Genomic DNA, 15,143 nt, shown 5'->3' with positions numbered 1-15,143 from the left:
ACACCCCTTCCCCACTTTCTCTTGAACCAAGGAACACAGAGCCTGAATCAGTAAGACGAAAACAGGTCCATTCTCTGGATGGTCGAAGGCACAGCCGGAGCCAGACCCCAAACCAGACCCTAAACCAGGTCAGAAGTCACACGGTACCTGGAGCGGAGAAGCCTAAGGAGCACATACAGCAGGGCCCTGGAGAAGGGCAGCACCTGGGAGTAACTCGCCCAGAGGAGCAGTGACGAGGGACCTTGAGGCCCAGGAGAGGCTGAGAGAACGCCCAGCTCCAGGGCCAGGCAGCCTGGTTAGATTTTGTTTCCCGCCTTTACCGAGACTCCCTGATGTATCCTTAGGGGAAACCCACTTTTATGTCAGCTAGCTTGAGGTTTCCTTTTTTGTAACTCAAGAATGCCTGACTCCTAGGGGACTGTCTAGGGCGGGGGTTTAAAATGGACACATATGTAATACCCTTTGTAATACTTTAAGCAATTAAAAAAAAACAAAACAAAAAACAACAACAAAAATCCACAAACAAACAAAAAAAAGAATGCCTGACTCAAGGATCCTGGCTCAAAGAGGGCAGGAGTGCCTGCGGGGCTCACCATGTGACCTGGGGCCTGAACCAGCTGTTAGCCCAGCTGTTCTGCTGCATTGCGTTTAGTTATATCCAACTTACCTGTGATCACAAGGCCGGTGGTCTACTGAAGAAAGCTTCACACACCTTTCTGATTCAGGCCCATGCGCACATGTGCATGCAAACACACACACACACACACACACACACACACACACACACACACCCATTTGCTGATTGATTGATGCTACCTAAAAATGCCTTCACCACACTAGTATTATAGGGTTGTTCTTTTCCTTTCTCTAAACAATATATTTTTTTTTTTACAATTTGTTTTACATCCTACCAAAAATTTAACATTTGAAGTTACCACTCAGAGTACAGATTCATAAGCATGTTTTTTTCAGATGTCAACTTTAATGAGAAGAATGAGGAAGAATATCTTTAAGTCTAAAAAGAAAAGAATACCTGACTGAGAAATGCCTAATCCGCTCTGCTGTGGACGAGGTCACTCACTGAAGACAGCGAGGTCACCCTGAAGGCAGTGATCATTCGGTTCTAGAACCCAATTTTCCTGATTCCTAATTGTGCTATGCTACCCGGTCTCGTTGCACTGAAAAAGTTAGATTGGAAATATTAAGCAACACACATGAACAGTGGCTTGGATTGTTATGGAAATCCTAAATGAAACCAAGTTTGTCCCACAAAAAATGCTCTGCTTCAGATGCTTTTCTGGTGGTCCGACTCGGCCAAGGTTTACGCTTCCAGCCAAACACAGAGTGGCCTAAAAACCATCTGCGCTCAAACACAATCGCCACCCTACTTCCTGGTGAGGTCGGGCCTGGCGTGAACATCCCATTTCCCTTCCTGGCTTGCATTGGAGTGTTCACATACATATGCCATCAGTTTAAGCCTAATTTAACATTATTGTTAAGTTCTCTTCTACAAATATTACCTTTAGACATATTTTTAAGCCTTGAAGAGGGGAAGACAGTGGAACTGCTATAAGAACAACAGAAGAGAGCATCATAGGAGGCAGCTTCCTATGTGACAGGGGATGCGTTTCCTGCATGAACTCTGAGTGGCAGTGAAGGGGATAGTGTGGGTAACGGCTCCTCATATACCTGGGTACTACGCCACCTGCAAGATGGGACACAGAAAGCAAAACCCTGGTTGGAGTGAATATTAATATGAGCCAGGAGCCTCTATTTTTTTTAATCTTTGTTGAATGTTAAAAACATGGAAAGCAGACACAAAGGTTGTTATTCTGAACACTGAGGAATATGCATTGCCCAGCATTCCACATCATGAGCTTGCTAAATTTGGAATTAGGTTGTCTGACAGGCTGCATCTGAAAGATTAACCTGGTTTCCAGGTAGTCCCCATGACCTAGACTTCAGGGTAGGCTGGTCTGAACTCCCAAATGTTGTGCACTGGCTAAACGTGAGCGCTAAAGATTCTGCCTAGGATTGGTTTTCCAGTAATTCCACCAGCTAGGCAGGTTTAGCACTTGGGAAAGGCATGGAAACCGATATACACTTAAAAAATATGTAGGTTTGTTGGAATTAAAATTTGTCAACCAAGAATAAATCTCTATTATTAAAGTTTTGGTATACCTTCAGAAAAAGTTTAAAGTTTGGTTGAATTCAGCCAGAGTTAAAGATACCAAAATAATATGCTTGTTTTGTCTGTAAAGAAACACTAAAAAGTACAATGAAATCCCTGTTATAAATTATAGAATATCACATATACACTGAAGAGTATATCTTTTACAGTGTACATTATTCAAATGTTTTCAAGGAGTCCACTGGCCTGCAATAAAAATATTCTGATATGTTGATTCAGAATTAAAGGTTATTTCACACTCTCCTTTATCTGACTTCTGAGACTGTACATATTTCCCTGAGACACCTATGTGCTATGTTGGTACACTGCTGAATACCATGTAAGAGAAAGTCTTAGTTGTGAAATCACACAGTTGGCCTCTAACACCATTAGACTCTAGAGGAAATACAGTGCCTTGATTCTATGATTCGAGGCAGGGAAGAATATCAAACTGGGTCTAGAACATGCTGCTATTTTCAGATAGCATGGATGCTCTTAGCAATGTCAGGCATGAAAGAACACTGGTGTCCGCATAAATGACTTCCTACTGACCCAGTTGTGAGACTGAGCATCAAATACAAACACAGCAAGGTCGTCATAACACAAAAGCAGGCTGTGATACAAGTTTAATTTTTTAGCAAATAGGAGAGTGTTCACACTGAATATTTTATTACTTCTAATAATTATGTCTATTTATAATACTTACATATATAGTTATTTTTATCTGGGTAAGCACTGAAGAATAAACACATGGAACTGTAACGTGGCCAAATGATCCTGTCAGAAATTACTAAAATAAAAAATAGGGTGGCTTCATTAGCACAAATAATAGGATATGTGCTGAGTACAAGAAATAACCAGGTAGAAAGTGACATGGTGGTCAAATACAATCACTAAGAAAGAGAGACAGTTCAACACTGTATTGTAAAATATGAATTATTCAAAGTCCTGAAGAGACAAGTTAATTGCATAAACCAAATCCCTTACTGCTAAAAAATAAAAGCCCTAGAATCAAGATTCCTGATAAAGAATACATTTTTTCTTTCCTTCTTTTTTTTAAAAAAAACATATTATTATTGATTCAGAGAGTAAGGGAGAGGGGGAGAGACATAGAACCATCATTGATGAGAGAGAAACACTGATTGGCTGTCTCCTGTACACCCCCCACTGGGGATTGAGTCCGCAACCCAGGCATGTGCCCTGACTGGGAATCGAACCATGACCTCCTGGTTCATAGGTCAATGCTCAATCACTGAGGAACACTGGCCAGGCAGGAATACAACCATTTTAAATGACAAAAAAGAACAGATCAAAGTACCCTAAATGATAAGCCAGAGATTAGGTGTTATCATCTATGTAAAGCTTAATACATCATTACTGCAAAAGACACCAAGTTTCAAAGACAAAAATTTGTAATAAAGGTATTTAAAAAGTTTACCATAAATAAAGCAAAACAAAACGGTCAGCCCCACACTGTGGCTCAGGTTTAACTGAATTACCCTAGTTTACACAATCAGAACCAGTCCAGTCCAAGAATCAAATAGTCAATAACCCAAATTCTTTCCTTTTCCCTTAAGTTCTAGTAAAAATACTAAAACCCAGGAAAGTATTAATATCGAAAGGTTAGGAATATATTACATAAGACTCATACTAAGAATGAGGTTACTAACACAGAAATAATAAAGAAATGTTCAAAACCATAGTCTTGATGTTTTAGAATGGGTTTAAGAGAATGTGCAATAAGAAATTATAAATCACTGCTTATGTATGTCTTTTATCAGCTGTTTGAGGTGTTTAAAGATTTCAAAAGACCCATTCACACTAAGTTTGTACTCATAGCTTAAAATTTTTCAGAAAATTTAATGAGTCACTTTTGGAATTAATGCTTAAATAAATGCTGAAGAAAAACTCGGGTACCTAAATTTTTCTGTGTAAATTTAATGCAATGATCATTAAACAAAGTACATACAGTTTTGAGTATTCTGCATGTCTAAAAATCCCTCAGACAATGAAATAATCTTTTTTTTTTTTTTTTACAAATTCATACTTCAGAAGATAAATCCTGCAACTGTGAATTCCTAAGAGCCTCTGCTAGAATTCAAAGAAAGAGTGACTTTAAAGGACTTAAGACACAGCTTGGGTTGTCTATTACTACCAAATACAGTCATTTGTTTGGATTTAAAGACAAATGAGTCACAATAGTAGGAATCACATTTCCATATTAACTATTTGGGTAGATGCAATGATATATGATTGGGACAACTGCATACTCTCTTTCCTTCCAATGACAAGACTGAAGTTGTGTTGAAGGGAAGTCCCCAAAAGATAAAAATAATCTGAAGCACAAAATATTGGCTGAAAGAGGAAAGAAAAACTCAAAGGCCACTACTTCAGAAAGCTATTTGACCAGTTGCCAGATCTTTAGGAATACCATGGAATTGTGAGGTGCCTCTCAAAGAAAGAAAAGCATTAGTCACCTTTACTCTTACCCATAATAAACACAAAAACAATACTAGAAAAATCATACGACTCTGTCAAATCATAATAAATATTCACCGCACTTGGCACATCATGGGTTTTAAAAAAGGAAAAACTAGAAGAGTTCGCCTATCTTGTTAGCTCTACTATCCTGACATTTGTTCCTGAGTGAATGAAAGAAGGAATCCGGGGAAGACCCACCCCTTAAAAACAAAACAAACAAACATCTTTGGGAATGCAAGTATTCCATTCAGCAAAATTACGCACAATGTGAATTCAATCCAAGGGCTGGTATCACATAAATCTATAAGGATTAAACAACTTGATGAATCATGAAGATAAACCTGAAATTACAAAATGTGATTGGGGAGCTGGTATTTAGAATGGCACTCAACATGGCCAATAGTCTGGACATATATAAATACCATGTAGGTATCCCAAAGGTACTGTGTCGAGTTGGGAAAGATGCAATTTGACCAGCAAACTTTCCATGATTATGGCTTTTTTCTCATTTCTTCATCCCAATCAAAATCTAATGCTTCGTCTTCTAGTTCTGGTAAAGTAAAGAGAGACTTTTTGGAAAGACTGGGTTTCTCAGGGGGCCCCTCCAACTGAAAAGTTTTCCTTTTCCTGCCAAGCATTGTAGCTGTGGTGGTGGGAGGCGGGCTTGGGCCTCTCTCACCCGAGTTCTTACTTTCAGAAGGAGGCAGGGATGCTGATTTGGATTCAGGGGAGGAAGTAAAGGAGAAGTTGGCCAACTTGGCTAATGTGCAAGCATGAACCTTGCTGCTTTTATTACTGCACGAAAGCCCTTCCTTTTTGTCTCTCTCACCAGTGAGAGGTAAATGCCCAGTCTCGTTCCCAAGCTCAAATTCAGGCTGAATCTCTCTCTTTCCAGGGCCACATGCCCGCTTTGCTCTTGACCTGTCTTTCCCTGATGACTGCTGTGACAGCCCCGTTGTCCTCTCCTGCAGCAGATCTGAGCCTCCCTTTCCTGAGGTCAACTTTTCTGGACCCTTCACCGACAGAGCTGCTTCTCCCCTTGTTCCATGCTGGGAAATTTTCGGACTCCGAACTGCTAGGTCAGTTCTGCCAGGAGACACAAGGCTTTGGTCCTCAGGGGAGTGGATCAGTCTTGACTTCTGTTTGAAAGTAAATTTTGCTAGTTTGGCCACAGGGGCACCCGAACTCTCAACACTTTCAGGTTTAGGCTCTTTCACCCGAGGGAGGGACTTCTGTCTCTTTCTTTCTGGGCCACGTACAGGGATGGATAGAGAGTGAAGAGGGCTTACAGGCTGTGAAGGCAGCCTGGCAGGATTGCTGTACAACTCCTGGGCCCTCTCCTTGCGCAGCCTGTGCAGTTTCCTGGGGACATGATGAGTCAGCACCGAGTCTGGTTCATCAGCAGTTCCTGCTGTTTCAGAAACGGCTGCTGCCTTTTTTCCCTTTTTCCCCTTAACACTCTCTGGCCTCAGTGGAGCTCCTGTCTCTCCTGGTGCTGGAAGCAGTCCAGTTTCCAATTTGCTCCTTTGGTCTGGCTCCCTCTCTTCTTTACCCTGAGATGTGTTGTTGGATTTTTTCAAAACCACTTTCCGCTCAGTTGTTTTGGGACCAGGAGACACAGAAACGGTGTTTTTCGGTTCAATCCGATGAGTTGTCAGGGAGTCAAACCAATCCAAACCAGCATCTCTGCTGTCGTGCTGAGCTGAATCTTTTCTACGTGCTGACCTATTCGGCCCCAGGTGGGGCGGAGGGTCAAGAGGTGGGCTTCCCCTGGGGCTGCCTCCGGTAGAAGAGGAAGGGATACCACAGTTCACTTCCTGCTGTGTTGACGTTCTGAATTTGGATTCTCCTCCTGGATCATGTCCCGAGGAACCTGGAGTTGTCTCTGCCTCTGTCCTTGGCTGGGACTGGTACACACTCTGATTCTGTAACCTGTAGCAGAAATAAGGAAAACATGTATTGAAGGGAAGGAAAGTTGCTTTACCCTTTTCATTTCTTTAGTGTCTGAGATGCCATCTAAAGGGATAAACCCAACATAATTCCAGGTTAATACCAAATACAATCTCTAAAAACAGCAAGAGGGAATTATGTTTTCATTAGAATAGAGATTAAGTGACCTGATAATCATTCTAATTTAGCCTTAAATTGAAGTAAAATTTAAAAAATGAAGTGTTGAGTTTGCCTACATTTTCCTTCTCTCTGAAAGTCCACTTAATTCATTTAAGATAGTTTGAAGGTCAATGTAAAAATGCTCAGTCTTAGCTCTCGTGTTATATGTGTAACTACAATACAGACTGTTAGCTATTTGCACAGTAGCTTATTGCTGATCAAGAAAGTAGCTCTATTTGGTTGGTGTGGCTCAGTGGTTGAGTGTTGACCTATGAACTAGGAGGTGATGGCTTGATTCCCAGTCAGGGCACATGCCCAGGTTGCGGGCTTGAACCCTACTAGGGGGTCAAGGAGGCAGCCAATCAATGATTCTCTCTCTCTCTAATCATTAATGTTTCTCTCTCCCCTTCTTCCTTCCTCTATGAAATCAATAAAAATATTTTTTTGGGAAAAAAATCCCACAAAAAACCAAGTAGCTTTCAGAGTTACTACTATCTAGTATACTTTCAGCAGCAAGGTGAGGTCAGGGATACTAGTAATTATTAAAGCTCCATAATAATGTCCTAAAAGACAGGAAGTTTTCAGGGGTACAATAATAATTTAGCCCACTATTTTAGTCCAATTCTGACTTTGGGAATTAACTTCTCCCCTACATAAAAAGTACAGTTTTACTAAAACTTCCTAGAAAGATGGCATCTTTGCACTCTGATTAGAGGTGGGTAGAATGGCCACCATTTGAGGCAGGATGTCACTAAAAGCATTTTCCAGAAGGAAAGTGTGATAAAAATACACATAGTTTTATGATTGATATGTGATCTCCTTAAGGAACAGAGAACCCTTACCTAAGGGGATATACCGTATGCTACTTGGGGCCTTCCCACTGTTAAGATTAGCTTTAGATTGTGTTCTATAGGTAATGCACTTTCATCTGTGGGGCACCTGGTTTTGTTGCTTTGAGGATCAATACCCAACAGACCTCTACATTACAAAGAGATACTAGAAGAAAAGAACATTTTAAGGCCAAATCCTATCTTTCAGATCATCACCTACTCTTTTTTTCTTCTTCCCCCTTTTTTCCTTGCAGGAAAATCGTTCTGAACTTGGATAGTCCAATTGCTATTTTTCTATCACATAACTGATTCTGAGCCTCGCGTTCCTTCCCTTCCCGAATCCAACATGTTTTTGGTAGTCAAAATGATCCGTTTATGGTCAGTCTAAACAAGCAGTGTCTCCAAAAGCCAAGGCAAGCCCAGGGCAGGCCTGAAAAGAATCTGTGACATCAAACCATAAAAGAACCGAAGGAATCGCTTTGGTCTTAACACTATGCTCTGGGCCATTAAAAAACCAGGAGACCAAAGGCAGGGGATTGATTTTATACAAAGTGCAAGTTTACCGAGGCTGGCACCTGGTGCATTAGTAGGACAAAGCCAGCCCCACACGTCTCCAGGAAGGCTGTGCTGAGCTTTATAAATCAGAAAGAGAATTCTGTTGGATGAAGGGAAGAAACAAATAGGAGAGAAAGCCAGGACAAGAATTCTCAGTGTTTTACTTAATACAGTCAGCAATCCCACCAGGGCCCCCACATTCTTCTTCTGCAGCTGTTCTACTTCCTCACGCACCCCATTCCCAGACCCCAGCTTCGAGAGCAACACCAATAACCAAACTCAGGTCAATTATCCAGCCACTCAAGCGATCATGCAGATACTCAAATGGATACACTCGCCATTCTTCACTCCTGCTTCACAGGCACAGCCTTACAGTCTAGCTTTTTTAGAAGCTCATCTATATAGGGACATGCAACATTCAGTTCCAGGCAACAATTCTTCAGGTGATGCGCTTTCCTTCCCATACGTCTGCATTGTAACAAGTCCTAAAAAGGTGAGTTTTGAAACATTGCTGTTGTCATTCCCGAGTTGTTCGGATGTTCCAAACCAGTAGGATGATCTCCCTCTTTAAAATAAAATACATCATGCCCTGACCGGTTTGGCTCAGTGGATAGAGTGTCGGCCTGCGGACTGAAGGGTCCCAGGTTCGATTCTGGTCAAGGGCATGTACCTGGGTCACGGGCACATCCCCCGTGGGGGGCGTGCAGGAGGCAGCTGATCGATGTTTCTCTCTCATCGATGTTTCTAACTCTCCCTCTCCCTTCCTCTCTGTAAAAAAATCAATAAAATATATTTAAAAAAATAAAATACATCATTCTCACTGAGGATTTTTTAAGTCTACTAGATATGTAAATTTTTAAAGGTCATGGATTTGGGCGCGCAGCAAAGGAAAACCGCCGCCGAGGAACCAGGCGGAGGTCAGTAGAATTATCTCTATTCCTAAGTTGCCCAGCATACCAGCCTAGGCCCCTACAACCATCCTGCGCCTCAGTCTTCTACCTGTCGTCTTCTTTCACCAGGGTTACCTCAGGACTAATAGCAAATATTTATTATGTTTGGAAGGGAGCTTTAGGAACAATAAGAATAAAATTAAAATATTAATTAGCACTAAGATTCTTTACGTAAGCTCCCGTGCACGTCCTCTCCTGGTGAGGGAAGACGGTGAGGCCAAGTCGATACTTTGTGTTGGGGTCTGGGCTGGGATAGATGGCTCCTGGAATCTAACTTCCTCTTTCTTAAGAGCAGTCCCAGCGCCTTGTTGCTCTGGTTTGTACAGGGAGCCAACGAAAGAGAAGAGGAAGAAGTGGTGAAAGCAAACATGACAGAGGCGACTCACCAAGGTGTCTTGGTTCCGCAGCAACTGAGCATACTGGGTGTGAACTGTAGGTAGCTTACCTTAGTGCTTCTCACGTAATGGAGACCCAGCGCTCTACATTTTACTACACAGAGTAAATTTATATATAGTTTACAACATCGATATAGCGAACAACCAGTGTTCCCCATGAGGTTCACCAAAGCAGCAAGTCCAGAAGATGTAGCTTAGGAAGGTGGTCTCTAAAGATGGTAGCCATCAAGTCCTCCGTTCCCGTATGTCTATGCCACACCTCCCATCACCCAGTGGTGTCTATTTCCTTTCACTTTGCTTGTGACTTGCTCTAACCTATAGCACGTGGCAGAAATGATTCTGCTCTAGTCCTGGCCCAGCCCGTAAGAGGCCTGGCAGCTCAGGCTCTTGCTATACTGGAGTCCTAAGCTACCATGGCAGAATTCTGACTACCCTACAGCAGAGAGAGCCCAGCCAGCCCCCAGACATTTATGCCACCCAGTGAAGACATCACACATGTGATGGAAGTATCCTGGATGATCCGAAACCGGCTGAGCTGCCAGTTAAATGCAGGTGTGTAATTCCAGCTGCTACTATGTTGATTAGAGATGAGCCATCCCTGTGAGACTCCTGAATTTCTGTCTCCTAGGACCCTGGTCAGCAAACTTCGGCTCACAATCCACATGTGGCTCTTTGGCCCTTGAGTGTGGCTCTTACACAAAATACCACGTGCAGGCACGCATGTACAGCGCGACTGAAACTTCGTGGCCCATGCGCAGAAGTCGGTTTTTGGCCTGGGGGAGTCTATTTTGAAGAAGTACTGTTGATATTTGGCTCTGTTGACTAATGAGTTTGACGACCACTGTCCTAGGAAAATGAGCACTATAATGGGGGTGATGTCTTTTTTTAAGCCACTGAGTTTTGGGGTAGCTGATTATAAGCAATAGGTAACTGAAACAATCCCCTAGAGATAGCACAGACAGATTTTCCACTTAATGCATACTTCCTTTGTTTCACTAAATGCCAAATGAAGATTTCCCATTACATGCCTATCTTGGCTTTCTTTTCTCACCTTTCAAGTCTTCTTAGCTCTTCACTCAGGAGGCTGTGCAGCTCCAGCTTTTCCAGAATAAGTTCACACTGCCTCTGGTACTGCTCCAAAGGGTTTTCAGGGAAGGAAGTGTGGAGTGCGTTCACGCCTCCCAGCAGTGCGCCTCCCTGAGGGTGAGGAATGGAGAACACAGGGAGTCACCGGGCCAGCCTGCAGAGAAGTCCACACTAGGCACCACTGGTCCCAGATGGCGAGCCCAGCCCTCCACACTCCCACCTTGAATTAGAATCACCTGGGCATTTTTTAAATTTCAATAATCTCCTCCCCTGGTTCTTGCTGGCAAGTATCGCTCTGCGAAGCCACACTCTCACTAGTGGACCATGACCATCCCTCAGGTGTGTCAAGGAGAAGATGGACTGAGACCCACCACTTTACACCGATGGGAAAAGCCATTATACTGAGGCAGAGAATGTTTTCATGACAGTATTTTTCCTTCTTTTAAATGGTTTCCTTTGGATATATTTCCAGAAATTATTAGGTCTGAATATAATCATTTAAATAATAGCTCCTGATATGCTACAAACTGTCTTTTATTTGATGCCTGTGACTACAGTTCAGATATTAGCACCCAATGCCCTCACCTGCATGGAGGACTCCATGACTGACACCACTGTAATGGCATCTTCTAGAGTCACAGTGTCACGAAACATCAGGCGAGCATGAGCTGAGAAAACAAGGGGCATTTTAAAGCATGAAGACAGAAATGCTTAAAATAAATATTTGAGGTGATAAATGCAGTACTCTACCTGATCCCCCACCAAAATTTGTATGTTATGAATGAGCTACTAATAACAAATTAATTTTTCCCAGAATAAGCACAAAAGTCTAAGTTCAACTCGCTTTAAGGCTGTTCCTGTAATAAAGGACCACATCCTTCTGCACAGCCCATGGCAACTCTGTGTATTTCTATGCAAAGCACTCTGGGCTCCAGCAAAGAAAGGGGCTACCTAAGCATATGTTTAATATTCAACAGCTTTTAATCCTCACTTTCTAGTCTATTATAGAAACACACAAAATTAAACTCATTTCTCATCTCTGGCAATTTTCTTTATCTGTGAGCTTTTCAAAACTACCAAACTCATGAGCATAAAATTTATGTATTTCTTGCTCTAATATTAGCTACAAATCTTTAAAGAAGTTAAGTGCATCTGTTTTATAGAACTTTTTATTAAGCATACATAATGTTATCACATGGTACAGTCAGTTCATGTTAAATTTTTTGATTTATTAAAACAAGGGCTAAATGTAAAAGCCAATGTTAAAGAAAACATCTTGAGATGCATGTTAGCTGCAAGTCTGCATGTCTCTCATGCCTTAGGGATGGGCTAGGGCAGTGATGGCGAACCTTTTGAGCTCGGCGTGTCAGCATTTTGAAAAACCCTAACTTAACTCTGGTGCCGTGTCGCATACAGAAATTTTTTGATATTTGCAACCATAGTAAAACAAAGATTTATATTTTTGATATTTATTTTATATATTTAAATGCCATTTAACAAAGAAAAATCAACCAAAAAAATGAGTTCGCGTGTCACCTCTGACACGCGTGTCACAGGTTCGCCATCACTGGGCGAGGGCCTGGCATTATTAACTTGGTGTCATTATGTTAGCGGTGGGTTGCTACATAGGAAACAATTCCAAACAAGGCAGTATCTCACCCAAATGCTAACGGACTGCCACTGAGAAACAAAACCTCAGTAAGTACGAACTGAATGACACCGTAAGTTACAGGAGCCATCACAAAGCCTGAGCCACACAAAGATTCCTCTTCCTTAATGACACTACATTTCACTCCACACCCATAACTGTCCCAGAAGAGTGGAGGCTTCATAGCTCAGAGCCTTTACTTTAATAAGCACCTGTGAGCACCTTAGAGTAGGGATCATTCATCTTTGAGCTCATGGTGTCAACCCCCATTCCTTGTACATAACGGGAACCCCATAAAAAATTCATTTGCTGAATGAAATAAACCTTCTGCTAATCGTATCAAGCTCTCCAACAGGCGGATGGTGGTCCGGGCGGCGTTCCGGGAGTCACTCTGCCTCTGCATCTGGTAGTACCGGAGGAGAACCTGATTGCCCACGTCAGACAGCGTGGGCTGAAGCTTCCTAATGAGGCTGAAGTAGGTTTTCATCTTTTCCATGCTCCACAGCTTCTCTGATTTGCTTGGGTAACCTGTACATATTAGGTGTGGGTCAGTAATTTCTAAGAACAGGCAAACATCTCATTTTAAAGGCTTTGATAAAGTTTTTATACTCTATTTTTTTAAATAAAGTTTCTAGCCTTCCCAATCATCCCCTCAAATATGACAGGATTTTTTTTTTAATTTTAGAGATTGGAAAGGGGGCGGGGGAGAGAGGGAGAGAGAGGGAAAGAGAGAGAGAGAGAGAGAGAGAGAGAGAGAGAGAGAGAGAGAAACATCAATATGAGAAACATTGATTGGTTGCCTCCTGTACACACCCTGATCAGGGATTGAATCTGCAACCTGGGTATGTGCCCTGAACAGAAATCGAACCCACCACCTTTTGGTGTATGGGATAATGCTCCAAGCAACTGAGCCACACTGGCCAAGGTCTTATACGTTTTTAAAAGGATTAGCTTTAGGTTGGTGGCCATTGAAATCTAGACCTGTTTCTGCACAGCATATACAGTAGTTCTAAAACAAACAGTCTTAGGATCTAAGATTAATAAAGGTAAGCTTCCTACAGGGGTTAATTCTGAATAATTCTGGTCTACCCTATAGTATCCTATATAATAAAAAACCCAATATGCAAATTGTCCCCTCAGGTGGTTGTTTGACAGGGAGTTCAAACACTTGCTATAATGTGCGCTGACCACCAGGGGGTGGTGCAGAACATGGCGGGCGTTGGCAACGTGACGCTGGCAGCAGGCGGCAGTGGAGGTGCTGCCAGCCTCAATGGGCCCGGATGAGAGTAGGACTGCAGCAGGATGGTGAAGATGAGCGGGCGGCACCAGGCCAAGGCAGATGGGAACGAGGGCCTGATGGCCCTGCCGATTGCCCCACAGACAGCAACCAGTGGCGGCAGTGGGGGTCAGGGCTGCTGTCTGGCTCCCAGGTGCTGAGGAAGCCGGGCAGGGGGCCCAGCCCCGATTGATCGCCCTGCAGGCAGGATGGTGGGGCAGGTGAGGGGGTGGCACCAGGCCAAGGCAGGGTGTCAGGCGGGGCTGTGGGGCTGCGGGGCTGGGGGTGCGAGCTGGGGGTACGAGGCTGGGGCCCTGAGCTGGGGCCCGATCTCTGCAGGCCACCCCGAGGAACTCCACCAGTACACGAATTCGTGCACCGGGCCTCTAGTTAAGTAATACTTGAGTAAATCAAATTTAATTGAAAGAGAAGCCTATATTTAGATTTCTGTTTCATAATTCAACCCAGTTTTCTTTGCATGCAAGAAGTAATAATTATATGTCATAAGATTTCCCCCCTTTCATCACAAAAACATATTCACAACCATAAGCTCATCAATGGCAGACAGAGAAGGGCCCTTTACTTCCTACCCATTATTCTGGCTCACTAACTGGTCCTCTCACTGCTTTCAGTCTAAGCAACTCTCTGTTGCCCATTAGTAGGGTACCTTGGGTATTTATTTAATTTTCTTCAAAGAGAATTTCATTTGGCTGTGTCTACATTTTTTCTTTGTCAATAATTTGCTTGTCTCCACATACCTTTGTTTTCTAAGATAAAAGAGGAAATTATACGATCCCAGTCTTCATTCTTGGTATCAAGCAAAACCAGGATCAAGTCAAATCGACTTAAGAGTGGGCTGCCAAGGGCGATGTTCACAGACACAGACTCATGCGGGTCATACTGGCCTTTCGGGTTAGTTGCTGCCAGGATGGTGGTCCTTGTGTTCAGCTTGCACACGAGGCTACCAAAAGAGAGGGTACAACTCACTGACTGTTGAGATTCAAATAAAAAGCAAGATTAAACTTGTTAATAAAGGGGCTTCTCTCGCATCTTGAAAATCTAGGGAAACTTATGTAAAAGAAAATGTGGAATGATATCAGGATGTATCACAAACGCCAAGTCCAACCCAGTACATTTACACTAGCCTATCTTGTAGAGAAGTAAACGCTCATAAACATTTTTCATAACACTGCTATGCGCACACCCTCTGCTGGGTGCTAAGAGTCACACAAAGTAAACCAAACATGGATACTGTCGTAAGGAGCTTGTAATCTACTAGCTATAATGGTAAGACAAAGAAGGATATGGTAAGTTCCAGAAGTATAAAGGCCCCAGGAGAAATAAAGTTGATATCTATTCATCTATGTGGACGGAAGTGATGATCAGGAGAACATTACAAAGTAGCTTTTGAACCGGGCCCTTAATGATGTGGACTTTTTAAGTGGAGAATATATATATATTCATGGAGAGGGTGAAGGTGGAGGTGAGAGTGATTTTATAGAATTTTGAGTTGGTTGAAGCAAAAACTTTGTGTGTCACTTTGTTTTGATTTTTCTAAAAGTGAAAGAAACAAAAAAATAAAAATAGAGAGATGGAGGGAGGGATGAAGAGAGGGAGGAAAGAAGCAGGGGAAATGAGGAAAA

The 15,143-nt window shown here is 42.6% G+C and overlaps 1 protein-coding gene across 1 annotated transcript in view; it reads right to left on the bottom strand.

The window, feature by feature from the left end:
* Positions 1 to 3,234: 3,234 nt before the first annotated feature.
* Positions 3,235 to 15,143, bottom strand: part of MCM9 (minichromosome maintenance 9 homologous recombination repair factor) — a gene marked incomplete at its 5' end in the record, with an annotated part of 58,971 nt that continues 47,062 nt past the window's right edge. Inside the window, 5 exons of the mRNA XM_081094745.1 lie at positions 3,235 to 6,583; positions 10,542 to 10,687; positions 11,162 to 11,244; positions 12,549 to 12,752; positions 14,259 to 14,461. Coding sequence (XP_080950871.1) covers positions 5,143 to 6,583; positions 10,542 to 10,687; positions 11,162 to 11,244; positions 12,549 to 12,752; positions 14,259 to 14,461 — 2,077 coding nt within the window. The 3' untranslated portion in view covers positions 3,235 to 5,142. The remainder of the gene's footprint in view (positions 6,584 to 10,541; positions 10,688 to 11,161; positions 11,245 to 12,548; positions 12,753 to 14,258; positions 14,462 to 15,143) is intronic.

This window comes from Myotis nattereri (genome assembly GCF_964212035.1).
Source record: "Myotis nattereri genome assembly, chromosome: 6".
Classification (NCBI taxonomy): domain Eukaryota; kingdom Metazoa; phylum Chordata; class Mammalia; order Chiroptera; family Vespertilionidae; genus Myotis; species Myotis nattereri.
This window is presented reverse-complemented; position numbering and strand designations above follow the sequence as displayed.